Here is a 26332-nt window from a genome sequence, read left to right on the forward strand (position 1 = left end):
GTGCATGGCGTGGAACTTCTGCCATTTTCCATGGAATTCTAAAGAAATGGCTAGAAAGATGAAGGCTCCCCGCGTAACGCGTGGTGCACGGAGGCGCGTCCAGGTTGCAAGATGGATGGCAATCCGGCCCAATGAGGAAGGCGCACGAGCCGCACCGCTCATCGCTTCGCCTTCGCACTTGATGTAGATTTTTCGGTTATAAAGCATCCTCTCCACCTCACTTTTTCAGTTTCTCTAATCAGATATCCATACTACATTCTACCAACCATGTCTTACTCTAGATCCAGATACAACAAAAAGTCTCTTAGGCAAGACAGAGGTTATGCCAGAAGAAGCCAGCACGCAAGATCCGACCGCCGTCCTGGCCATTACTCTTCTCGCTATGGCAGAAACCAAAGATACCACAAATATCACTACCCTCAGCCTTCTTCGAGCAAAGTGTACATTGAAGAACCTGAAACTGAGTCTGAAACCAGCTCTGAGAGCGAATACGACGGTTATGCTCAATCTGATTCTGGCGAAGAAGAAGAAGTGTACGACTTTGAGTTGGCTCAGAACTCCGACTCTGACTCCGAGTCTGATTATGACTCCCAATTAGAATACGGTATCGACTCCGAGGAAGAGTTTGATTTCGATTCTGAGCCAGAGAGCGAATACGAAGAAGTCTTCGTCATTCCAGAAGACTTTGACGATGCCATCGACATGAACGATCTTTTGGAGCTTGAGGCTTTAGACGCTTTGGAAGCTGAAGGCAAGGTCAGAGATGTCAACAATGACTTGGTCAGATTCTACGACTCGGACTCGGACTCTGACTCTGAACTCGACCTGGAATCTGACAGTGACTCCGACTCTGATGAAGAAATTCTTCTCATTGACGGCGTTTCTTCCAGCTCTGACAGCGAGTCTGTTACCGACTTGGAATTGGCCACCGACTCTGAAGACGATGTTGAAGATGTGAGACAATATTTTGCTGATGAGCTAGTCTCTAGCGACGAAGAAGATGTTTCTGTCTCTGAAGTTGAATCCGATGACGATGTTTTCTTTGAGGTTGACTCCGAATACTCCTCTTCTGATGATGAAGAAGACGTTGATGCTGGTGATGCTTCTCAATACGACTACTACGTCAGTGACTCTGACTCTTCTGACGATGAGGGTATTACTATTTACGAACACAAGTTTGATCTTCCAGATCGTTACGACAGCGACAACGACTCTACAGACGCTGAATTGGAATACTCCGATGACGAGGGTTTGTTGATGGCGGAAGATTCTGACGAAGAGTTTGAAATCGTCGACTTGACCAAGGACTTGAAAGACTCCAAAGACTGTGAGTTGGTTGAAGTTGATGAGAACACTTACAAGTTGAACCTCAGATTGCCTTCCATGATTAAGGAGGACTTGAAGGTTGACTTTTTGAAGAACAAAAACGAGCTTGTCATCAGTGGCAAGTTCAACTTTACCGGTGAAGAATCCGACAGTGAAGAGGATGAAGAATACCAGAGCGCTGAAGAATCAAAGGATGAAGAAAAGGATGAGGGTAAAGCCGAATCTGAATCTGAATCCAGCTCTGAATCTGAATCTGAATCTGAATCTGAATCTGAATCTGAATCCGAATCTGAGTCCGAATCCGAATCCGACTCTGAGTCCGATTCTGAGTCCAGCAGCTCTGAATCTAGTGAATCTAGCTCGGACGAAGAGTCTGATTCTGACTCTGAATCCGATGAGGAAATCGCCGAAGACGCTCAAGAAATGATCAAGGACTTCAAGAACCAGGAAATCCAGTTCGAGAAGCACTTCCAATTCGACAAGCTCATTAAAGGTGACCAGATTAAAGCTACCTTCTTGCCTAATGGCGAGTTGGAGTTGATCATTCCAAACGAAGGTGTTGCTGTCAACAAGGATGACAACACTATCTCGATTGCCATCAATGAACAAAAGGCTATTGAAGAATCTGAGGAGACTCCAGCTGCTGGCGTTGCCGAAGTTGTTAGAGAGGATGTTGAGATGGAAGCTTAAAGAGTTGAAAGTCTTTAGCATTCCACTTGTTTCACGGGTTACGATACATTCATTTCATGCATATCAAGGATCCTTAGGATACCTTTGTACATTAGAGTTCATCAGCATACGTTTATCTGATATAATTAAATAGAGAGACTCGCCGGTCTTGATGACTATTCAGCTCTACTGTTCATCTTGCGGGACATCAGTATGAACGCAAAAATAAATCGCATAACTTAACTTCTGTCGAACCAGCCAACTCTTAATTCACGTACGAGGTGCTTAGCCTTACAAGTTTTCAAAATTGAAAAAGAAAAAAAAAAAAGTTGTTCCATATTGTTTAGTGAAGATATTAAATTTCAACGAAAAAATTTACTGTAGACATAGACAATCAGTGTTGGCTAGCACCCTCTCGTTTTCCGTGACTAGGTATAGCTGTCTGTGGAACTATTCCGTGGTCTCTTACAGTGCTCTCTTATTGAACGTACCATTTCGAAATGTGTAGCAACTAAGATCAATCTTGTCTGGCCTCATTTGATGTCTTAACCGTTTTAGGCAATAATGGCGCTCCAACTTGCGGTGTCAAATTTTCTGGGTACCTTTGGGTATATCTGAGGAACGGAAAATTATACTTCTCTTATATCTCTCTCCTTGTCTATATATCAATGAAGATCACAATTTTGGCTTTTGTCGTGTGCTGCTTAGCAATTGAATGGCCCTGGGAAGACGGGGAAGACTCATCCAGTGTGCAGTCCTCTGTTACTACTGTACAATCTGGTAGTGTGGAGTTTACTAAGACTATTAGGACTTATGCACCAACAAGTACAAAATGCCCATCGGGTTCCATAGTAAGAGAGGCTTCTTCTCTTCATTCAAGTGAGAAGGATTATATGGCGAGGCGACATGAACAAACAAACGAAAACTTGGCAGCTTTCCTCTCTGATAGAGCCCGTCTCAGCAATTTTGATGCTCAAGCGTTTATCGAGAAGACCAAGAATCTCCATAATATTACCATCGGCTTAGCCTTTAGTGGAGGTGGATACCGGGCAATGTTCAGCGGAGCTGGAGAGTTGTTGGCTTTAGATGATCGATATGAATATCTGAACAAATCTGGCCTTGGCGGACTACTCCAGAGTTCATCGTATATCACGGGGCTTTCAGGCGGTAGCTGGTTAGTGGGAACTCTTGTTCTAAATGATTGGATGACAGTGGAAGAAGCAATTCTGCCAGATAGTGGAATTTGGGAACTTGAGAACCTGATTTTTAATCCTAGTGGTATCAATGTGTTTCTGACTTTGAAATACTACCAGTCATTGCGCACGGCTGTGGAGGGCAAAGCAAATGCCGGATTCGAAACTTCAATCACTGATGTATGGGGAAGGGCACTTTCATACCAATTTTTCAATCCAGATACAACGTATAATGGAGGCGAAAACATTACTTGGACAAGTATAAGAGCCTTGAGTCACTTCAAGAACCAGCTGATGCCGTTTCCGATCATAGTCGCCAATGGTAGAAGTCCAGGCACACTCATAGTCAACGAGAATTCGACTGTTTTCGAATTCACTCCGTATGAACTTGGCTCGTGGGATCCAAGTCTCAACAGTTTCGTTGATCTCAATTTCTTAGGCACTACTCTCGACAACGGTCGACCCAAAAACAACACGTGTTACACTAACTTTGACAATGCTGGTTTTGTCATGGGAACACTGTCGTCACTTTTCAATCAGGCATTGCTCCGCGTTCAATCTTCGTCAACCTTGAACTGGGCAGTTAAAAAATTGCTCACGTTAATTCTCAGTCCTTTCTCCGAGAATAACGTAGACATTGCTACTTACAAGCCAAATCCATTCTTCAATGGTGAATTTGGTGCTTCAGAAACAATCGCTTCCGATGAAACTTTGCACTTAGTGGATGGTGGAGAAGACATGCAAAATGTTCCATTGTATCCTCTTATCCAAAAGGAAAGGAAAGTGGATGTTATCTTTGCATATGACAACTCGGCTGATGTACACAATTGGCCGAATGGCTCATCACTAGTGTATACCTACGAACGTCAGTTTTCTCCTCAAGGAAAAGGCACTCCTTTCCCATATGTCCCCTCAGTGGAAGAATTTATGACTCTGGATCTCTTCGGGAAACCGGTCTTTTTCGGGTGTGATGCGTCAAATTTGACAGATTTGGTGGGCTACCATGAACTGGAAGGCAACTCAACTGATGTTCCTCTCGTTATTTATATTCCCAATCTGTATCATCTGTTCGAGTCAAATACTTCGACCTATGAAATGAGTTACTCTCCGAAGGAGATTCATAACTTCATTGAAAACGGGTTTGAGGTGTCTTCTCGTGGGAACTACTCTCAAGACAGAAAATGGCCCACATGCGTCGGATGTGCAATTATTCGCAGGCAGCAAGAGAGATTGGGAGAAGAACAGTCAGAAGAATGCAAAGATTGCTTTGCCAATTACTGTTGGACGGGTGGTTTAGAGGATTCCCCGCAAAGGTCTATTGGTCCTTTCAAATCTGCGGATCTCACCCTGGCAAGTTCAGCGGCATCTAAAATCTCTTCGAAGTCTGATTCTAATTTCTCTAGTTCGAGTACTGATTCTACTCCCGACAGCTCTTCAGGTTTATCTACGTCTAGAACTGCAAACACAAATTCTCAATCTTCGGATTCCCGACTGTCAAGTCTGCGGATCAACGGGAGTCAGGGAAAAAGGATGGGAAAGTATATCTATGTTCTCGCGCTCTTTGCAAATATGGCCATGTGAGAGAAAAACAGAAAAATAAAAATGATGAAAGCAAATACTTAAATAATTCTGTAGCCAGAAATTCCCTTAACTCTCCAAATAATGAAAACGTTCATTTTTTGCTCTTTGTTCTCTTTTTTGCTTCTCCTCATTTCTCGTAGTGTCTGTCTTTTCGAAGAGACAATTATTATGTGGTCACGTGCGCAGCGCATCCTCATCGCATTTTTCAAAAATACCTAACTCGAATCCGAACTCCACTGTATCACCATGGTTAAATCCTACGATCGTTACGAACAGGAAAGTTCTTTTGGTGTTATTGGGGGCCAATCAAATATTGTCTGGCTTCCGCCTGCCCCTACGCAGTCTTCTAAGTCCCTTGGTAGGGCTGCCCTGGGCGGATTGGAGGATATTTTGATTTGGGATATCAAGACCGGAGAACTCATGACTCGTCTTAATGACGACTTGACTCCAGGCGCTTCCAATGCAAAAACTTCTCTGGCACCCTCAACTGTCATTGTCTTAGCATACCATGAACAAACGAACATTTTAGCTGCGGGCCACAACGATGGAACTATCAAAATTTGGGATTTGACATCTGGATCCGTGATGGTGACATTTCTGGGACATAAATCCGCAATTAGTGTTTTGAAGTTTGATCGCAATGGTACGCGGGTTGTCTCTGGATCTGCTGACTCGACAGTGATTATGTGGGATTTAGTTGGAGAGGAGGGTCTTTTCAAGTTGAAGGGCCACAAGAGTCAAATCACAGGCATGCATTTACTCAGCCAGATGGAAAGAACCGACGATGAGTTGGAAGACTACCTTGTGACTGTTTCCAAAGACGGTTTGATCAAGCTCTGGGAATTGAAGTCAAAGCAATGTGTAGAAACACATTTAGCTCACTCTGGTGAATGCTGGGCTTTGGGCTTAAACTCAGGCAAAGATATGCTTATAACCTGTGGAAGCAAAGACCAGGTGAAAGTGTGGGAGATAGATCTTGACAGAGACGATGGTTCCAAGATTGTATCGAAGGGAGAATTCGAGAAGCAGAGTAAAGCTCGTTGCACGGATATTGGATTCACTTCTGTAAGAGATGCATCGGGTACCTATGAGATTTTTGCGTTGCAGAATGCAGACAGAACTACAGAAGTATTCCGTGTTCGCTCTAGTGAAGAGATCAAAAAGGGTATTACAAAGAGAACAAAGAGATTAAAAGACAAAGGATTTGAAGAAGATGAGATTTTGCAGTCGCTCCGAGAATCGGAAATTAGCATGCTTATCACACCATTCACGACTGTGAGAACGACATCAAAAGTCAAGTCATGTGTTTGGGTTCCATCCAATAGAAAGAACCTAGACCTTCTCCTAGCATTAACCAACAATTCCATAGAGTTCCACAATATCCCACTTCCTGAGCAAATCAGAAAAGCACAGGTCGGTGACATACACTCGGTTAAGGCCCACACAATCGATAATTTGGGTCACAGAACAGACATCAGAGCCATGGATGTGTCTGACGACAATAAGCTTTTGGCAACTGCTTCCAATGGCGAATTGAAGGTGTGGAACATTAGAAGTCATAACGTGTTGCGTACTTTTTCCTTGGAAGGAGGCTATGCCTTGTGTTGCAAATTTTTACCTGGAGGCACATTAGTCGTTGTGGGCTTCAAAAATGGTGATTTGGAACTCTATGACCTTGCATCATCATCTTTGATTGACCGTGTTGAAAACGCACATGAAAACACTTCTTTTGTTTCGAGTGGTACAAAGGATGACAATGGCTCGGCCATTTGGTCAATGGACCTTACTCCAGATGGAAAGACTTTGGTTACTGGTGGAAATGATAAGAAAGTCAAGTTCTGGAACTTCAAAGTGAGTCAGGAAATCGTAGCTGGTACCTCAACAGTGGTGTCTTCGTTGAAGTTAGCACATACTCAGACATTAGAGGTTACAGACGAAGTTTTGAGTGTAAAGGTTTCTCCTGATTCGAAATTCTTGGCCATTTCGTTGTTGAACAATAACGTGCAAGTTGTCTTTTATGACTCGTTAAAGTTGTTTTTGACCTTGTATGGACACAAGTTGCCCGTTTTGTCTATTGACATTTCGTTTGATAACAAACTCATCATCACGTCTTCTGCGGACAAAAATATCAAGATTTGGGGCTTGGACTTTGGTGATTGCCACAAGTCGATCTTTGGTCACCAGGACTCTATTATGAATGTTCGGTTCATTCCAGAGAGCCACAACTTTTTCTCCTCTGGTAAGGATGGTATGATCAAGTATTGGGACGGTGACAAGTTTCAATGCATTCAGAAATTGCCTGCCCATCAGAGTGAAGTTTGGGCTCTTAGTGTTAGCAGAGACGGTTCTTTTGTTGTCTCTACATCGCATGATCACTCCATCAGAGTCTGGAGCGCCACAAACGATCAGGTCTTCTTAGAGGAAGAAAGAGAAAAAGAGATGGATGAGCTTTACGAAAATGAGCTTTTGGAGTCTTTGGAGGGTGACGATGTGACGGCACGTAAGGATGAAGATGGTGAAGAAGATGAACAAGATGGCGTTGCAAGCGTCAGAAAACAAACGATGGAAACATTGAAGGCAGGAGAAAAGTTGATGGAGGCACTTGATATTGGTGTCGAAGATCTTGATAATGTGGAGCAATACGAATTGCAATTGCAGCAGTATCAGTCGAAAAAACCTGGGGCATTCATGCCTACTAAACCTACGCCCAACTCGATTCTTGTTGCATTTGGAGTTACGGGTCAAGAGTATGTTTTAAACACCATGCTCAAGATTCGTTCGACTCAGCTTGAAGACGCATTGTTGGTTCTCCCATTCTCTTACACCGTGAAGTTGATGAGATTTATTTCCATTTGGACCAACAAACAAAACATCACCAACAACATTGTCAATCTTTCACTCATATGCAAGGTGTTGTTTTTCGTCATGCGGACCAATGCCAAAGAGTTAGTGAGCCAACGTGATGAGAAGTTAAGAAATTACTTGGTTGAGGTCAAAACACAGCTTCGTGGCAAATTGGTTGAGGCATCCAAGCAGTTAGGATACAACACAGAAGGTTTGAGATTCAAGCGGAACCAGTGGAAGTTGAACCACGAGACTGAGTTTATTGATGAGGCTGAACAACGAGAGTATGAGGAGAAAAAAGCGGTGAAACGTACTTTTGCCACGGTATAGAGCAGTGAATCGGAATGCACGATAAAAGAAAAGTTAATAGAAGCTGAAGTAGCTTTGTATATCTAAGAAGAGAAGAAACAGTGGACAAACATAAAGATGAGAAAATGGAAAGGGAAAGACGAAGAGCAGAAGACATGTGCAACAGCACTCCTCGTAGATTTCAATAGCAGAGCATGGCTATAATCATGGTGTAGTATTACGTTTTGTGCCATGCGAATCGGTGCCTTTTTCCCTGCACACCGGGGCTGATTCGACTCGGCTGATAACCCCAAAGCTGAGCGTTTCCATCCTTAAATAGACGGCGAAATGTAGAATATTGACATTTCTCGGCGAAAATCTATCACTCTGCAAAACGGTTACGATAAAAAACGAATGCAAGCTGAAAAGTGTGAAATACCGTATTCAGCACGCGGGGTCTTTCTTGCAACGCCTGGTTTTGATGTGCACAATATTCGCACTTGAGCATTTTTTATACGCTATTTTCTTCCCTTGGCTGAGAGGGGCTTTTGACGATTCGAAAGAGAAATTATTCTCATTTACTGGGTCAAACCACAAATCCTACTGCTCAGAATAGTGCTTCCCTTTTTCTGGCCATTCCGCTATCTCCCGACTCTAGCGGTTAGCTCAACTTGATTCCCATTCGAGGAGTGATAGGGCTGAATACCCATTAGCGCCGTTTTCAACTCGATCTTACGGTTTCGTCTACTGGCTCCCATATTGCGCACGCCGCACCGCAAATTCTTGTTTTTTTCGCTTGTATTGCCGTTTTACCTGTCAGATCACTATCCAGTCACCCACAATGAACAATCTTGGAAATGGACCTATGGGCGGCACATGGCACTCTACTTATGGAATAAGTGACCGGCAGAAGGTGATCCAGATCCTTTCCACCACCTTGAAGGAAATTCAAAATGGACACTATGATGAGCAAAAGGCCGCTACTATGGCGCAAGAGTTTGAAAAGTATACATTCATGAAATCGGCTTCTCGCGAGGAATACTTGCGCATGATTAAGCAGAAAGTGACACAGTTGCGCAGCGGCTTAATGAACAATCCTAACGCCCAAATGGCTAGTAATGTTGGACCTCCTCAAAACGATATGGGTCTTCAGAATGGGAATTTCTACAATCAGGGAAGACAACAAATGTCGCCCATGAGAAACAATCTTGTACCGCAACAACAACAGCACCAACAACACCAACAGCAGCAACAACAGCAACAACAGCCGCAGCAGAAGCAGCAATCACAGCCGCAGCAACAGCAACAGCAACAACCAAACCGGCTTCTGCGACTGCAACCGCTGGCATCTCAGCTGTTGCAGCCCACACAACAACAGATCCAACAAATCAGTTTCATGATTCGGACGGTGCCAATTCCGCCTGCATTATTAGCTAAAGTGCCCAATTTGCCTCCTAATGTGAACACATGGACACAGATCTACGACTGCTTCCAGAAGAAAATCATCCCTGCTTCAGCCATGCCGATTATCAAAGAGATACATAACGCGCATTTTCAACATGCATTACGGCAGCATCAACAGCAGAAATTGCTTCAGCTTCAGCGTATGAATAACACAGCAGGTAATGACGGTGTTGGTCAACTAGGAGGGGAGAATAACCAATCGCTTGGATCTGCGGGGAATTTCAGTGCGTCTATGAATAACATGGGCAACATGAATAATGTTTCCGTCATGAATAACATGGGTAACATGAACATGAATACTGCGAACAACATGGGAAACATGACCAACATGGGAAACATGAACAACATGGGCAATATTTCCAACGCGGGAAACATGGCTAATATGGGTAACATGAATAATATGAATAATATGAAGATGAACAACATGAACAACTTGGGAGGAATGAACAACATGAGTATGAAAAATGTTAATAACTCCAACAATATGGCAAACATGGGCAATGTTGCAGGAGGTATGAGCAACATGGGCAACATGGCCATGAATGATGTGAACAGACAGATTCCTCGCAATGCTATGGGCGCCCACGGCCCTCAGATACAACAGCAGAATGGCTACGTTGGTGTTAATAAGGCACAAAATTCACAGAATCAGCAACAACAGCAGCAGCAACAGCAGCAACAGCCGGCGGGTCGTGTCCAAATGCCACAAGCTAAACAACAACAGCAAATTTCAACACCTGCTTCTAATCAGGCCATTCCGGTGGGCCAACAGCAGCAGGCTGCTAAGACCCCAAATATTCAGATCACATCGCAGGATCTTCTCAAGTACAACTCTGATGCTATGGCTTTACTAGGTCGGCTACAAGCTAACGGTTCCATTTCACCAAATTTGGATCAGGCCCAGAAACAGAATTTTGTCAGAAAGTACATCTATCACCAAAAGTTGAGTCTCTGGAAAGCTCAGCAGAAGGCTCTGGCCATCAATAACCCCGTGAATTTACCCCAGTCTCAGCCTGCTCCTCTACAGCAGGCTCAGGTCCCTCCGCTGTCTATGGGTCAAGGCGGTTTCCCACAAGCGCCAATTCAATCCCAACCTCAGCAGCAACAACAGCAACAACAACCACAACAACCCCAACAATTACAACAACCGCAGGGCCAAAGGAGACCTCGACTGCTGCCGGTGATGCAGCAGCCTGTACCTGCAAGTGCAATGAACCAGCAGATGTACGCTCAGAATATGCAACAGAAATCGGCTCCTGTACAAGCTGCTAATCCAGTGCCTCAAGTGAGACCAGCTCCACTAGCTTTGGCTGGTGGTATGCCACCACTTACGGATGAGATGAAAATGAAATTGAGATCGCTTTTTGAAGAAGTCTCGCGAAACAATGTACAGTTGAAGGATGTAACAATGTTGTTATCTGAAAAGGACAAAGCACAAGTGAAAGAAACAATGGCTCGTATCTCACAGCAATATGCTAATGTGGATAGTGTGCTTAGCTATTTCTACGTTCTTACACGGAACCTAGAAGGAACGAAGAGACTAATCCAGATGAAACACATGACAAAAAGTATAATGGAGAATCTTCAGCGGGGTATATATCTTGCTGGACCTGATCTTCTTGAAAAATTGCGCTCTCAGTACCAGCGCTACTTTGAGTATGTCAAGGAGCAAATCACGTTGTCAAAACAACAGCAGCAGCAGCAGCAACAACAACAACATCCCCCTAATCGCCCGCAGAATGAACCAATACCTCAACGGATGAATCAGATGGGTCCCCAGGGACATTTTCCTACCAACCCGCCTGGGGTCCAACATAATGTTGTCCCTCATTCGCAACCAGTATTCAATGCGCAAGGTGTAAGCGGTCAAATGGGAATCCCTCAACTGCAGCAGCAACAACAACAGCAACAGCAGCATTTTGCGAGAAACTCAGTTAGTGCCCCGATCCCTCAACAAGAGTGGCAAAATAATAGTGGTACCATGGCCTCGCAGAATAATCCTCTTGCTTCTAGTCCCAATATGCCTCAAGCGGGGTCACCGTTGCAAGCTCCACCGCAAGCAGTCGGGAAATCGGGCGCCAAGGTGCCCACCAAGAAGAACATTGCGGCTGGTAATCGCCGTCGGTCTACTAAAGGTGCTGGTACCCCAGTAGCAGGAGCTCCTACACCAGCGTCATTGGCGAATGCAATCAAGACTCCTCACAGTATCTCGACTCCTCAAATGCCCCCCGCGCAGAGTAACAAAGGTACTCCAATGGGTGTCTCTCCTAATCTGGAAGCTAAACTTGCCGCTCAAAATGAACAGATGCCTTTTGGTGGTGAAATGTTCGGTGCCAATGGTATGGATTCAGATTTGATGAAGAGGAGAGAACTATCCAAAACTAATCCAAAAGAGTTTTTCTTTGCTGCGTTGTCGAACTTACTTGATATCAGTGATGATGAGCAGGACAAAGGCTCTGGTGGAACGAGTGCCGGTAATGGATCAACTACCGAGTTAAAAGCTTTAACGCAATCTCCACTCTCACCCAGTAACACTGGCCGCTGGAATTGTGATGTTAAGCCACATGCTATCGCTTCGGCCTTTTGTCAAGTCAATGTCATCAAAGAATGTTCTGGTCCTAGTATTTTGGATGAATGTGCGCGGATTGTGGAACTTGGTGCATCGGCGCCCACCAAGAACGGAATTAAGCGTGAGAGAAATGAAGATGATGATATCGATCTCCTTTTCGATGAGAAAAAGGTCAAGGTGGAAGATAGTAACAATCCTTCTAAGCGGATGTATGAGCCGTTGGAGTATGACGAATGGGTCACCTGGTTTAAAGGGCTTCAGGAAACACGTGTTTGAGCTTTACCACTAATATTCTGCCTGCAACTAATTGTCTTTTGTTACTAACTCTGATTTACTGCTAGTTGTTATTTGCGACTACTTTCATCTGCCACTAATAGTCCTCAATTTTACAATGTCTAATAGTTAAATCTCTTCATGTAAGTGTTATCTAATGTGCACACTACTCACATGCAAACTACTTCAAACGAGTATCTTAACACAGTATGAGCGACAATAGAATCTCCGTTGCCTTTGTTTGTCTTGGAAACATGTATGTTAACTGTTTTATTTGAGCCTCATCAATTAAACTAACAAGCAGATGCCGATCTCCGATGGCGGAGGCCGTTTTTAAGCATAAGGTCAAAGAACTCGGATATGATGATCGTTTCGATGTGATAGACTCTTTTGGTACAAGCGGTTGGCATATTGGCGAAAGCCCTGACTCAAGGTCTGTCAGTACTTGCCGTAAACATGGTGTCCCTGTCAATCATCTGGCACAGCAAATTTCTCCAGCTGATTTTTCTCGCTTTGATTATGTGATTGCAATGGACCAGTCCAACAAGGAAGATTTAATGCACATGAAACCGAGGGGAAGCAAAACAAGGGTAGCCATGTTTGGCGAGTGGAAAACAGATGACCAGTTCAATACCATTGTGCTGGACCCTTACTATGGGGGTCGAGAAGGTTTTGAGGTGAATTTTAGACAAATTAGTCATTTTAGCGAAGAATTCTTGCGCCAAGAGTTAGGAGCTTAGACACACGTATATTTAGAAGCGATTTTGGCTCTTAGCTTATCAGGATGCCATTTGTTCACATTTTTAAGCCAGTAGATTTATCTCCACGCAATATTATGAAAGTAAGTGTTCACTACAAGTTGAATATACTTACAGGACGGCCGTGAATAAAGAGATTTCACAATCATCTTTTATCAATCTTCACCAACTTTTTTTGGGTTCGTCAGGTCGCCTGGGAAGATTAAATTGATCAAATAAACATTCGAAAATAGGTTAAAACGTCATTGTAAGCATGATTCGCAGAGTTCAGATTCTTATATTGTTTAATCATATAAAGATTGAAGAAAACATTACAATGCTGATAAATGAGTTAGGAGTCAATCCACAGGGAAAATGACAATTCCTTGTTTACTTTGAGTTTCTCGTAAAGAATATTCCGTGCACTAACTGCTCAGGCCCTAATTTTTTTTTTTTTTACATAAGTAGAAAAATTCAAATCAATATCATCATTCCCTATTCTATTGATGTTCATATCCAATTGAAAAGAGGTCTAATGCCCTTTATTGGGACGTTGGGACTTTCAAGTGTTCTATCCTGCAGACGGTGTGTCAACTACTCCTCACCTGCACTTCTAACCAACTTCAACTAACTTACTTCCACCAAAGCATGAGTACGCGCAAACTACAGCAGGAGTTCGACAAGCTCCAGAAAAAAGTCGCGGAAGGCTTACAGCAGTTTGATGACATTCATGACAAAATTGCCCTGACCGAAAACACCAATCAGAAGGACAAATTGGAAGGAGACTTGCGCAAGGAAATCAAAAAGTTACAACGGTCTCGTGACCAGGTCAAGCAGTGGCTGGGTGATAGCAGCAACAAGCTCGACCGTAATGTGCTTCAGGACATCCGGAGCCGCATTGAAAATGCAATGGAGCGCTTCAAAGAGATGGAGAAAGTTTCGAAAATGAAGCAGTTTTCCAATGAAGGGTTAGAGTTGCAGGCCAAACTTGGGGCACGTGGCTTAGATGAAGCAAAGAAGCTAGAGGCAACGCGGTATATTACAGATGTACTTGAAGAGCTCAAGCGACAAAACGAGTTGTTGTCGGCGGATTTGGCTCAGTATAGCCATAAAAAGAAACTGGGCGGCATCCAACAGGCGATCGACGATTTGACCGAGAAAATCGAGCGCAACAACTTCCATGTGGGGCGCTTAGAGCTTGTTCTTCGTAACTTGGACAACGACCAGTTAGAGCCTGAAAGAATCGATGAGATTCGTGACGACTTAGATTACTATGTGGAGAATAATCAGGCGGCAGATTTTGTGGAGTTTAATGAGTTTTACGATGTTTTGGAGCTAGATGAGAGCTTGGAGTTGAGCCAGTCTTTTACTGTCGATGACAGTCCACGCAAGGAGACGCCACTGCCCAGTGAGCCAAAGGAGAAGACAGTGAAAGTGTCAGACAAAGAGGCCACCAAGGTCAAGGAAACCAAGGCAGAACCTAAGGAGCCAAAAGTTGAACTCAAACAGCCAAAGCCCGAAGCAACCCGCGTTGAAGTAAAGGAGGCCAGAAGTGAGTCAAGAAGTGGGGCAGTAAACGAGGCCAAAGAATCAAAACCCGAAGCCAAGGAAACCAAAGTTGAAGCAAGAGAGGTCCGTGACACCCCTACACGCGCACCTCCACCTGGACTTGCGGCCAGCCCACGTAAGAAGGCGGTTGCTCTGGCTTCGCCGCTGCCTGTGCTCAACAATGAAAACAAGACATTTTGGGACACAGCCGGCCGTCCGGCACAGCTCGCCCAGCATCGCTTGCATAGCCCATTGCCATTTTCGGCCATCAGTCTGCAGTTGGAGACTTCACTTCTCAATTGTCCCGATTCGTTTGATCTGGAACGACCTCGCCACTACAACCCAACGAACGTCCACCCATCGTCTGTGGACTACCCTCAAGAGCCTATGTACGAATTACACAGCGCAGGAGTGATGCGCAAGTTTGACACGGACACATTGTTCTTTTGTTTCTACTACAGTGAGGGTCAGGATAACTTGGCCAAGTGGAACGCAGCACGCGAGTTGAGCCGGCGTGGGTGGGTTTTCCATCGCGAAACCAAACAGTGGTTTTCGCAAGAGCAAGGGAAAGCGCGCAAAGACGAGGGCTACAAGTACTTTGATTACCAGAGTAGTTGGTTGATTCGGCGAAAAGACCAGGTGGAGTTTGGTGCGGACGCGCGCCAAACGTTTTAATGGGGTGTGCAGGGATACGAGTGTAAAAATAGACTCTGTAGAAATGGCCGCATAGGAGACGAGAGACGCCAGCCGGGAATAGAATAATAAAAGCTTTAGACAGTTCGCAAGATAATCTCCATTAGGGGTGGCCTCTATATCGGATCTTTTTGTATGTCTCATTTCGCCCATATTCGTTAATGTTCGTTCTCCTGGGACATTCTTTCTATTGTGGGCCTTACACTAGCCTCATGTTAGATACACTACTGGAAACAAACGGCCTGCACGACATACGCTCGATCTCCTCTGACACCTGAAGAAAAACACAAGAAAAAGGCCGTTTTTTCGCTTCGCCAGAGCTCGAAAAAGATATACTTCAGCTGTTTATAGGCTCAAGAAATGAACTTTCCAGATAAAAATTCATTGCAGAGCCGTCAGACCCCTCTAACTCTTCGCTTTCGTAAATCGCCATGGCCATTCTATCGGATGGTTCCTGCATATATGGTGCCGCGCACGCCGCGCTAAACGCCTGAAGAGGCTTTTTGATCCTCAAGGACTTCACGACTTTTTTCGCCCCGTCGTTTTCCTGCCTCTTTTCCTGACTTTTGCGTGGCTTTTTCCCCAGGGTTTTCTGTGTGTGGGTTATCCTTTTTGCTCTCTTATATTGACATTGCTACGTTTTACGTGACTTGGTTCGTCTCGACTGCTCATCTTCGCGCCTTATCCGTCTCTGGTCATCGAACTACGCGAGTCTGCTTTTGTTCCCCGATCTGATATCTGGGTAACAGCTTTTTCCTTAATCTTCTCCCCTGTTGTTTGGCCTTGCTTTCGTTTTCCTAAGACGGCACAAACCTTCATATCTGGCGGGTTTTTGATCTTGCTGAGTTTAGAAACGTCCATCCTTCTTGGTTCTCTCCATCCTGCTTGGTATCCAAGAGTCGACTACTTTTACTGAAATTTTCCGCTCAATCATCAAAATAGACAACCAGCCACGATATGCTGTATATTCTGACGCCAGCATCTCTGTTGACATTAACATCGACGCTTCCCCTCGAGCTATATCCGCGTGCTGACCTGCCAACACCCACTCAAGCAGACGAAACAGACGCTAGCGGAAACCTTGTGTGTCCAACTGAAGTTTCTTGTCCACTGTGCCCGCCTGGACAGGAGTGTTACCAGCGTGCTCGGACACCGACGCTGTGTGCGCAGTATGTCTGTGTCAACTCGAGTTCTAACCTGGGCTCCAAAGTCTCCATTGGAGGTATTGTCGGTGGTGTAGTTGGAGGAGTGGCTGTGGCTGCACTTGTGAGTTTCTTTTTGTACTACAAGTATCTCTATCTTCCGAAACGGAAGAGACATGCAGACTTGGCTTTGGGCGACATTGATGCCGCCGATGGCGAACACAAGTTTGAAGATTCTCCGTCAGCAGCCGAAAGACCGCCTATGACGAAATCAGATCTGTCGGTGCTGGTGCCGAAGAATCATCGGCTCCTGGCGTACGATCTGTTCATGCGGCCACAGGCGCGCTACGCCCTGCGCACTCATTCGAGTGGCTCGGTACCGCGCCAGAATGGCGCCAACTCGCATGCCTCGGCAAGCGTACTGGGCGGTGCAATCAGTGCGAACACTACTAACGCAGGGCACGAATACGCCAACCTGGACTTGGCCAAGCGCGCATCTATAGCCACCACCATTTCCACCACCAATGCGCTGAATATCTTACCAGTAGCATATATTCCTGGCGTGACCATTCGCCCTCTGAAAAACAACACGCGGTCGATCTACTCTTACGAGAGCGATCTGATTTTTTCCGACTTCAATGCCATTGACGGTGCCCTGATTGTTGCTGACCGTAATGGGCCGCCTGCGAAGGGCACTATGACTGCCATCAAAGCTCAACCCCGGTTGGTAAATGTGGCACGCATTGAAGAGGGAGACGAGAATGAGATGGCAGATGAGGACAAAACGTGGCCACACGAAGAGTCCGAGCCCGATTCCGATGTGGATCTGGACATTGGTGAGATCCACCGGGCAACGTCGACGCGACACCCGCCGCCTGCGTCTGAGGAGTCCTAGTACACTTTGAAACTGTAACATGGAAAGGAATGGAAATCATGCGAGCATCGGATCATCGTTTGAAGTGCCATACAGTATTATCTCCTCGTGGAGCGAGCGGAAATTCATGCGAACTCCGATCGGAGGTGGCTATTGCAGTTTGCTTGATTGGGAAGGCTAATGCGTGGGGTTCATGTCGCGTGCGTGCTTTCCTAGAAACTCCCCTAGATGCTCCTTGCTTCGCATCAGTCTAGGGTGCATCGTCCCCTGGAATGAAGCTTTGACTGGTATTTTGACGGAATAGTTTATAACCTGGTGTTAATTTGAACATGCTCGTTTGATCATTTGCAAGAATAGAAAACAATAAATGAGACTATGTCATTCAGACATGCTAAGGCCAACTTCAATGACTGAAGCAAGAGCGAGTGGCTATATATTTTAAAGATCGAAGCATGGCAGTGAGTTAAAAATAGTAGAGTTTTTTTTTGCGGCAGGAGTCGCTGGACAAACGTGCATGCCTCATCCTGCTAGATGTTTTTGGTTATTGAAACCTTATTTTTGTTTTCGCCATGTCTTTTTGTGGTGTCATTTTCGGTCTCCTTCCGCTCTGGGGAAAGAGATCGCCGTGCGGCTGAATACATTGGCACAAAAACAATGCTCTAATTTCTCTTGCTCAAAAGATACATTACATCTATGACTCCGAAGATGAACTTTTTGAGATTACCTGAGTGGGCACATTCAAGAGGCATTTAATATGAGTTTTCAAATATGCATAGCTACTTTACATGTCGTCATATCTAGCTGCATATCTGGCTTACATAACGAGATCCAAAACGGAAAAAGAGCTTTCAAACCAGAAGGCTAGTGTCCTTTGGGCCGTTACACTTTTAGCTGACATTTTCAGGGTCTTTCTGGGTCGGTGTTTAATAGTCCCTGGGGCCGCATCAGATAAAGTAGCCGCATTTTCCATCAAACAATGGCCAAATGCCACTTGGCAAAAGGCATGGATTGAATTCAGAAACACATTTTTTGGTAGGTCTGAACATCTTCCAAGCTTTATATTTTGATACCTAGGCACTTGAAGATTGCGCTGTATGTTTGCGATGTGCTTATGCTGTCAAGTAGCTTCATTACTCATATTTTGTATACATGCATGAAGGCCAATTGGCCGAAGATAGTGGCGATCTGAACACCCACACAAAAGTGAAAATATCGGTTATGTTTATATGGGAAGGTCATGACACAATCCACGTATAAATATTTCTTCTTCCGTGCGGCCGTGACCACATTATAGAGAAGTTCGGAATTCAGACTCCAGCTCCGTGGAGTCACCGTTGGTAATCCGTCTAGACCGTGCAAATCAGCATGCTTACGCAATTCCGGCACGGTGCCGAGGTGCCCTCGGAAATCGCACGCTTTTCTTTTCCTTGCCCAATCTTGCCCCGGTTATCGCCACTCTCGCCTTTCTTCACGACCGGAAGTGCCCCCACGCACGTGCGAAACGGCCCAACTTGGTCCTCTGCAGGAATCTCCGACCCAGCAATCCCCCTCGCCCACTATTAAAACGCCCGCACCGGCTCTTTTTTTCCACTCCATCCCCATCTTACAGACATGACTGACATTGACCAATTGGCTATTTCCACCATCCGTTTGTTGGCCGTTGACATGGTCGGCAAGGCCAACTCCGGCCACCCGGGCGCTCCTTTGGGCTTGGCTCCTGCTGCCCATGCACTTTTCAAGCAAATGAAGTTCAACCCAAGAAACCCCAACTGGATCAACAGAGACCGTTTTGTCTTGTCCAATGGTCACGCATGTGCCTTGTTGTACTCCATGTTGCACTTGTACGGTTACGGCTTGACCCTTGATGACTTGAAGGAGTTCAGACAGTTGAACTCGAAAACCCCAGGTCACCCAGAAATGCACGACACTCCAGGTGTTGAAGTGACCAGTGGTCCTTTGGGTCAAGGTATTTCTAACGCTGTTGGTATGGCCATTGCTCAAAAGCAGTTTGCCGCTACCTACAACAAGGAAGACTTTGTCATCTCTGACAACTACACTTACGTCTTTTTGGGCGATGGTTGTTTGATGGAGGGTGTTTCTTCGGAGGCCTCTTCCTTGGCTGGCCACTTGAAGTTGAACAACTTGATTGCCTTCTGGGACGACAACAAGATCTCCATTGACGGTTCTACCAACGTTGCCTTTACTGAAGATGTCATCAAGCGTTACCATGCTTACGGCTGGAACACTCTTGAAATTTCTCACGGTGACACCGACTTGGATGGTGTTGCCAAGGCCATTGAACAAGCCAAGGCCAGCGACAAGCCAACTTTGATCAGATTGACCACCACCATTGGTTTTGGTTCTCTTCAAGCTGGTACTCATGGTGTCCACGGTGCGCCATTGAAGGCTGACGACATCAAGCAATTGAAGGAGAAATTTGGATTCAACCCAGAAGAAACCTTCAAGGTTCCTCCAGAAGTGTACGAGGACTATGCCAAGCACGTTAAGGCCAACCAGGAAATTGAGGCCAAGTGGTACCAGACTTTTAATGAGTACAAGGCCAAATACCCTACCGAGGGTGCTGAATTGGCTAGAAGATTGGATGGTAAGTTGCCTGAAAACTGGACCGAGGCTTTGCCAACCTACACTCCTGAAGACAAGCCATTGGCTACCAGAAAGTTGTCCGAAATGCTCTTGTCTAGCGTCTTCCCTAAGGTTCCAGAACTCATTGGTGGTTCTGCTGATTTGACTGGTTCGAACTTGACCAAGGCCGCCAACTCTGTTGACTTCCAAGACCCAAGCACTAAGTTGGGTGACTACTCTGGTCGTTACATCAGATACGGTGTCAGAGAGCATGGTATGGGTGCCATCATGAATGGTATCGCTGCCTTCGGTGCCAACTACAAGAACTACGGTGGTACCTTCTTGAACTTCGTCTCTTACGCAGCTGGTGCTGTGAGATTGTCGGCATTGTCCCACCTTCCAGTTACATGGGTCGCTACTCACGACTCGATTGGTTTGGGTGAGGATGGTCCAACTCACCAGCCTATCGAGACTTTGGCCCACTTGAGAGCTATTCCTAACTTGTCCGTCTGGAGACCAGCTGACGGTAACGAAGTGTCTGCCGCTTACAAGAGTGCTATTGAGTCTACCTCTACCCCACACGTTATCGCTTTGACCAGACAAAACTTGCCTCAATTGGAGGGCTCTTCTATTGAGGCCGCTTCCAAGGGTGGTTACACCTTGGTTAAGGCTGAGAACCCAGACATCATTATTGTTGCTTCTGGTTCTGAAGTTTCGCTTTCTGTGAACGCTGCCAAGGTCTTGGGTGAACAAGGTTTCAAGGTTAGCGTTGTCTCTATGCCAGACTTCTTGACTTTTGACAAGCAACCTCAAAGCTACAGATTGTCTGTGTTGCCAGACGGCGTCCCAATCTTGTCTGTGGAGGTGATGTCCTCTTTTGGTTGGTCCAAGTACTCTCATGAGCAATTCGGTTTGAACAGATTTGGTGCTTCGGGTAAGGCTGATGATCTTTTCAAGTTCTTCGAGTTCACTCCAGAAGGCGTTTCTGAGAGAGCTGCTAAGACCATCCAATTCTACAAGGGTAAGCCAATTCTCTCGCCATTGAACAGAGCCTTTTAAGTGAGATTGGAGTATATGTCTCTGCTATGGATAAATATAACTTGTCACGTTCAATACCTATCGAATGTAGCTCTTCTAACTTTTCAAGGCGTCTGAGGCCGATCGATGATGCTCATAAAATATGGTTTATATGAGATCTACGGTCATACTTTTCAAGTACACGAATCTTGCAGTAGGTGTAGATTATCAATATGGGGAGTCACAATAGAAACAAAAAAAATTTAGCTCCACGTTTAACATACGTCGAGCAATATTTGTTCTAATCCAGTACGTAAAGTTTATGTTGCTTGACTTTCTTTGAACTTTCTAGATTCCCGAATCGTAGTCTACTCAGCTTTTTATTTTAAATCAGCGTTTCATTCAAAATCATAAAAACTCATTTTAGCGGGCCTGCTCGCTTACTTGTAAGTGTCAACAACGTATCTGCCCAAGATCTTGCCCTCTTCCATCAACTTGTAGACACTTGGCAATTCAGACAAGCCCACAACCTTGATTGGACACTTGATCAAGCCTCTGGTGAAGAACTCAATGGCTTCAGCAGAGTCGGCTCTGTTACCAACGTAAGAGCCTCTGATGCTGATAGACTTGACGACGGACTCGAACACAGGAGCAGTGACCTTGGCACCAGCTGGTAAACCGACCAAAACAACGGTACCAGTAGATCTTACGTACTCAACAGATTGACTGATGGCTTTCTCGGAGACAGAAACGTTGATAACACCCTTTGGTCCACCGTTAGTAACCTTCTTGACGTCAGCAACAATGTCCTTGGATTGCGTGAAGTCGACAAAGGCCTCTGCGCCCAAAGACTTGACAAACTCGCCTTTTTCAGCACCTCCGTCAATACCAACGACTCTGTAACCCATAGCAGTGGCGTACTGGATGGCCAAGGAACCCAATCCTCCACCAGCACCAGAAATAGCGACCCACTCGCCAGCCTTCAAGTTGGCAGTCTTCAATGCCTTGTACACAGTGATACCAGCACACAAGATTGGCGAAACAAGAGCCAAGTCGGTTCCTTGAGGAATCTTGGCAGCGTGAATAGCATCAGCAGTAGCGTATTGCTGGAAGGAACCATCGTGGGTGTAACCAGACAAGTCAGCATCCGGACAGTTGGACTCGTTGGTGGTCTGGCAGAACTCACAGTTGTTACAAGAGGAGTTCAACCACTTGATACCAGCATAGTCACCGACTTTCCATCCCTTGACGTTGCTACCCAAAGCAACAACGACACCTGCACCTTCGTGGCCACCCACCAAAGGCAATTTGGTGTCCAAAGGCCAGTCACCTTTCCAGGCGTGCAAATCAGTGTGGCAGACACCAGAGTACTTGACATTGATCAACAATTCGTTTGGCTTTGGCTTTGGAACTGGAATATCCTTGTATTCCAATGGACCACCGTTGGTTTCGAAGATCACGGCCTTTTGAGTAGTTGGGATAGACATTTTGAGTTGTTTGCTGTTAACAGATGATGTTAGTGAACAATTGACAAGGAGCAAAATGGCCCCGTATTTATACCCCATGCATGGGGGTGGGTGTGCTGTGGGGAAAACGGATATAAGACAGATGTGTGATAGTGAGGGGGGAAGGATAGTAACACCACGGGGAGCAGGATGGTGCATTGGAGTTTGGGCGTGCTCCACTCTTTCGGTCTTATTGCATATTTCGAGCCAGGCGGGGCCATTACGTGTCTCTATGCCAATTTCTCATGCTTCTGCCACTACCCAATGTCCGATTTTTGGGGCCAACCGTTTGATCATGACTTGCATGTAATTCACCCATGCTGGGGTCCGCCAATGGCATAACGGGGCCGTGCAGGACTGTGCATAAGTCCGACACCGAAACTCGGTATGCGCATGGGCCACTTTGGGTGTCAATTTGGTGGGCCCATATGTTGCAAGATCTGGACGCTGGTTTTAGCGCCAGGAACCCATTGTTATTGAGTTTTTTGGCCACCATCTCTTCCAAACCGCAAAAGTAGCAAGACAGCCATAAACCCCGAGGGACTTAAGGGGAGTTTGAAGCATTCGAACCCCACAAAGATCTGCAGTGTGCAGTCCCCAGGCTCTCCACCGTTATAGGACGGGACTTTGGGGACAATTTGAGCAGTGCACGCCTCGGCCCAAATCACCACATGGCAGTGGCGGAAGCGAAAAGTTGGCTGGAACATAAAACCGAAAGACCGAAGTTCCAGCGCGACTGCCGCCAGATTCGTAATGGACAAATTTCACTCACGCGTACTTGCACAAGGCCATACTACCAAGTAATACATGTACATTATGACTTTTATTCTCGAGTGCGTATTGATGTGCCATCTGGTATATATATACTGGGTATGCTACCGTGGTGGTACTACTGTGGTAGTTAAGGTCCCGCCTTCTCAGTAGTATACGTGTTTCGGCGTCCACTTCTCATTCTGGATAAAGTCTACCAACGTGGAAGAGCCTGTTTGGAGCAACGGATGGCCGCTCACAATCGTGAGGAACTTTTCGAGCCCCTGCCTCCGGTTCTCAATATTCAAGTCATTAAACTTGTTCAGCGTGAGAAGGATTTTGCCTGGAAGCGGAGGAATTATCACCCGCGTGGACTCCTCTTCAAGCATCTTGCGGAATGTCACAAAATCACTGTATCTGCGACGCACGCTGCTCTGTCTCTTCTTAAATGCGGGAATGTTGGTGCGGCAGATGATCTCGTAGTCTGTGTATTGCTCTTTGCCGTAGTGGGTTCGAGGGTTTGTAACCTAACTCGTTAGTACCGTGCGTGTGTGACAGGCTGCACGTTTCAACATACCTCAATCTCTAGAAAGTTTTCTGGCTCCCCATAAATCTCTTCGAATGTCTGTTTCTTATGTTTGCTGGTGAGCACCTCGCTCACGGGCTGAAAAGCTTTCGACATTTTGCTCTTGAATGTGATTTCTCGCTACCTCAAGTCTTGATACTGGGAACAGTGTTAGTATGCAGGAATTATGCTATTAGACAACATTCTTTACAAAGAGAGCCGGATCTGTTCTCGTGTATTGTAAACTATGATGCTTACTCTGCTGGGATTGTATAAGGAAACGCCTCTTGGTTTTTTTTTGTTTTCCGATTTTTTCTCGTAGATTACATCTATTGCTTTTTGGTGTTTTAGACCATTTGCGCATGAAATTGAGAATGTCGCACCCGAACTTATCCACATGTCAAACATACATTTGCCTAGTGTGTAGTGCCGAAGATATTGTTTTTAGCATACAGTCTATATTTAGAGTAATTATTACATAATATACTCCCGGGTTACATTACACTAATTTAAGGTCTGGAAAAGAAGGTAACATCTCCGAGATAGTCGTATTTTAAACATTCATTGCGACAAGTTTAATTTCGAAGAAAATATCTAAGACAAGGAAAAAAAGATTAGGATAGTCCGAATACGAAAGCTAAAAGGTTAATATATTTACTCACCCACCGAGTCTGAAGAATTTTTGTCAAAGACTTTGGTTAGCCGTCCTAAGTTCGTAGTTCAATACACCCAATCCATGTTAGGTTCTGAATACAATTGGTAGTGTATATTCTAGTACGAACTTCTTGGTTCCTGACTTCCAATTACAACACGAAGCCAGGATTCTTATAGACGTAGAAAATAGGGGTACGAGTCTTATCTCCTACAGCGAAGCTTATCGGTAAATCGTGCCAGATAAGGCATTGTGGCTTATCTGGAGGTGACCATAGCCGGGAACTGGGATACACCCAGATTTCCCCGTATGGTCAACCTAACAATCCCCTAGAGACCCTTCAATAACTAATCACTACATTTAAGGCAAATCATCACTCCTTTCAATTATAAAACTATTTAGAATTCGTAGCAATCTCTTCATACGACTCTTTGACCCCAAGCCCATCGTTACCAGAAATGTCATACTTAGCAAACTTTCTTGCAGGAACATTTCTCTCGAACATTATATCCAACTCTTCATAAGTTCTATCCTTGGTTTCTGGCAAGCGATAGTAACTCCAAATAAACGTTGGGAGTGCAGTACCAAACCAGATGAATGCAGTTTTTCCTTTCAAATTTGCATTGCCTGGGTTGATAAGATAAGGCTCGACAACGTTCGACACCAAACTTGTCAAGTTGTAAGCGTTTCTGGCCAAAGATATAGATTGTGATCTCAACCGTGTGGAAGAAATCTCCGATACAATAGTGAATGCCATAGGACCAATGGTGAGCGAATACGTCGCTACCCATAGCATGGTTATTCCAGCTTGGGCCCATTTTACTCCTCCTGAATTTTCAGCTGGGAACGCCAAAATACCAATCAACAACAAAAGGCAAACCAAGATACCATATCCAGTAACATAGATAGTTCTTCTACCGAACTTTGGGAGCATGAACCACGAAACAAGAGTACCTGTGAAGGCTATACTGGTGGTGCCTAAATTCAACTTGTAAACTTCACCGGAAGCCAAACCAGCCTGAGAAAAGAAATAGGAAGGAGAGTAAGCAAAGGTAGATCCACTGAGAACCTGGCCAGCAAAAGCAATGCACGCAGCTTCTGTACGTCTTCTGTTGGAGCCTTTGAACAATTGGAAGTACAGTCTCCAGCCACGCATGTTGGGGTCCTGTGATTGTAGTTCAGCTTGCTTTCTTTCAAGTTCTGTTGTCCTAATCATCATGGCCACAGACTGCTTTGCCCGATCGTGAATACTCTTGTGGGTAAGTCTTTTGTAAGATTTCTCTGCTTCTTCGATTCTCCCTTTCCGAACCAACCACCAGGGTGAGTCGGGCGCGAGATAAGTCAAGATGAATAAAGGTGGAACCCATACCCATTGAATAGCAAAGGGGATTCTATAAGACCATTGAGTCTTGTTGGAAACCAAACCTTGCAATACACCGGCAGCAATGAATTGGCCTATGGCCCAGCACATGTTGACATAAGCAGTGAGGTGACCACGCAAAGCAAGAGGCGCCACTTCAGAGGAATAGGTTGGGCCCATGGTGGCGAAAATTCCCCAGGGAATACCGCATAATATTTGGCCGATAAGAAGCTCTGTGAGCGAGTGGGCAAAAAAAGTGATAAAAATGAAGGCGGCCATGAGAACCAAACTTACCATAATGACATGGCGATGGCCATAACGCTCCACCAAAAAACCATTAGCAACCAAAGCAAGAATAATACCCACGGTAGAAGCTGTCGAAAGTGCCACCTGCCAGCGCCCCAAGAGTTGGTATCCGCCGTTGATTTCTTCGCCATACTTTTTTTGAAACGAAGGGTACGCATAAAAAGAGCCAATCAATATATTATCATAGCCTTCCATAATGATTGTGGCACTCATGACCATAGACCAAATGATGGACCATGTGTGGGTTTTGAGTGCCTTTCGAAATGTGAGCGAGTGCTCTAAGTTAGTTGCCTCATTTGCATCGTAATCAAGGTCAGCTGGCACATCAGAAATAGCGTTTGGAGCATACTCGACGTGCTCAACGTGCTCCTTTTTCTTGTCAAAATCCATGTT

General features: G+C 45.3%; 11 protein-coding genes across 11 annotated transcripts; 8 read left to right on the forward strand and 3 right to left on the reverse strand. All coding sequences in view use genetic code 12, as the record gives it.

Moving 5' to 3' along the window:
• Positions 1-267: 267 nt before the first annotated feature.
• FOB63_000167 (uncharacterized protein) lies at positions 268-2016 on the forward strand (the record flags this gene model as incomplete). Its single annotated transcript, XM_002618958.2, has 1 exon — positions 268-2016. The coding sequence occupies one exon, from the start codon at positions 268-270 to the stop codon at positions 2014-2016; it is 1749 nt and encodes a 582-aa protein (XP_002619004.2).
• A 647-nt stretch (positions 2017-2663) lies between these two features.
• PLB5 (Plb5p) lies at positions 2664-4769 on the forward strand (the record flags this gene model as incomplete). The annotated part of the gene is made up of 1 exon (XM_002618959.2): positions 2664-4769. The coding sequence occupies one exon, from the start codon at positions 2664-2666 to the stop codon at positions 4767-4769; it is 2106 nt and encodes a 701-aa protein (XP_002619005.2).
• Positions 4770-5015: 246 nt separating this feature from the next.
• On the forward strand, positions 5016-7943 carry DIP2 (snoRNA-binding rRNA-processing protein; the record flags this gene model as incomplete). The annotated part of the gene is made up of 1 exon (XM_002618960.2): positions 5016-7943. The coding sequence occupies one exon, from the start codon at positions 5016-5018 to the stop codon at positions 7941-7943; it is 2928 nt and encodes a 975-aa protein (XP_002619006.2).
• A 799-nt stretch (positions 7944-8742) lies between these two features.
• Positions 8743-12210, forward strand: MED15 (Med15p; the record flags this gene model as incomplete). Its single annotated transcript, XM_002618961.2, has 1 exon — positions 8743-12210. One exon carries the CDS (start codon positions 8743-8745, stop codon positions 12208-12210), a length of 3468 nt encoding a protein of 1155 aa, XP_002619007.2.
• A 314-nt stretch (positions 12211-12524) lies between these two features.
• LTP1 (tyrosine protein phosphatase) lies at positions 12525-12947 on the forward strand (the record flags this gene model as incomplete). Its single annotated transcript, XM_002618962.2, has 1 exon — positions 12525-12947. One exon carries the CDS (start codon positions 12525-12527, stop codon positions 12945-12947), a length of 423 nt encoding a protein of 140 aa, XP_002619008.1.
• A 645-nt stretch (positions 12948-13592) lies between these two features.
• Positions 13593-15167, forward strand: NOT5 (CCR4-NOT core subunit; the record flags this gene model as incomplete). Its single annotated transcript, XM_002618963.2, has 1 exon — positions 13593-15167. One exon carries the CDS (start codon positions 13593-13595, stop codon positions 15165-15167), a length of 1575 nt encoding a protein of 524 aa, XP_002619009.1.
• A 975-nt stretch (positions 15168-16142) lies between these two features.
• OPY2 (Opy2p) lies at positions 16143-17222 on the forward strand (the record flags this gene model as incomplete). The annotated part of the gene is made up of 1 exon (XM_002618964.2): positions 16143-17222. The coding sequence occupies one exon, from the start codon at positions 16143-16145 to the stop codon at positions 17220-17222; it is 1080 nt and encodes a 359-aa protein (XP_002619010.2).
• A 1590-nt stretch (positions 17223-18812) lies between these two features.
• TKL1 (transketolase) lies at positions 18813-20843 on the forward strand (the record flags this gene model as incomplete). The annotated part of the gene is made up of 1 exon (XM_002618965.2): positions 18813-20843. One exon carries the CDS (start codon positions 18813-18815, stop codon positions 20841-20843), a length of 2031 nt encoding a protein of 676 aa, XP_002619011.1.
• Positions 20844-21241: 398 nt separating this feature from the next.
• Positions 21242-22288, reverse strand: ADH2 (alcohol dehydrogenase; the record flags this gene model as incomplete). The annotated part of the gene is made up of 1 exon (XM_002618966.2): positions 21242-22288. The coding sequence occupies one exon, from the start codon at positions 22286-22288 to the stop codon at positions 21242-21244; it is 1047 nt and encodes a 348-aa protein (XP_002619012.2).
• Positions 22289-23223: 935 nt separating this feature from the next.
• FOB63_000176 (uncharacterized protein) lies at positions 23224-23738 on the reverse strand (the record flags this gene model as incomplete). Its single annotated transcript, XM_066102187.1, has 2 exons — positions 23224-23583; positions 23634-23738. The coding sequence occupies 2 exons, from the start codon at positions 23736-23738 to the stop codon at positions 23224-23226; spliced, it is 465 nt and encodes a 154-aa protein (XP_065958519.1).
• A 929-nt stretch (positions 23739-24667) lies between these two features.
• On the reverse strand, positions 24668-26329 carry FOB63_000177 (MFS transporter, sugar porter (SP) family protein; the record flags this gene model as incomplete). Its single annotated transcript, XM_002618967.2, has 1 exon — positions 24668-26329. One exon carries the CDS (start codon positions 26327-26329, stop codon positions 24668-24670), a length of 1662 nt encoding a protein of 553 aa, XP_002619013.2.
• Between the last annotated feature and the right edge of the window lie 3 nt (positions 26330-26332).

Source organism: Clavispora lusitaniae (genome assembly GCF_014636115.1).
Source record: "Clavispora lusitaniae strain FDAARGOS_655 chromosome Unknown tig00000003_pilon, whole genome shotgun sequence".
In the NCBI taxonomy this organism is placed as follows: Eukaryota; Fungi; Ascomycota; class Pichiomycetes; order Serinales; family Metschnikowiaceae; genus Clavispora; species Clavispora lusitaniae.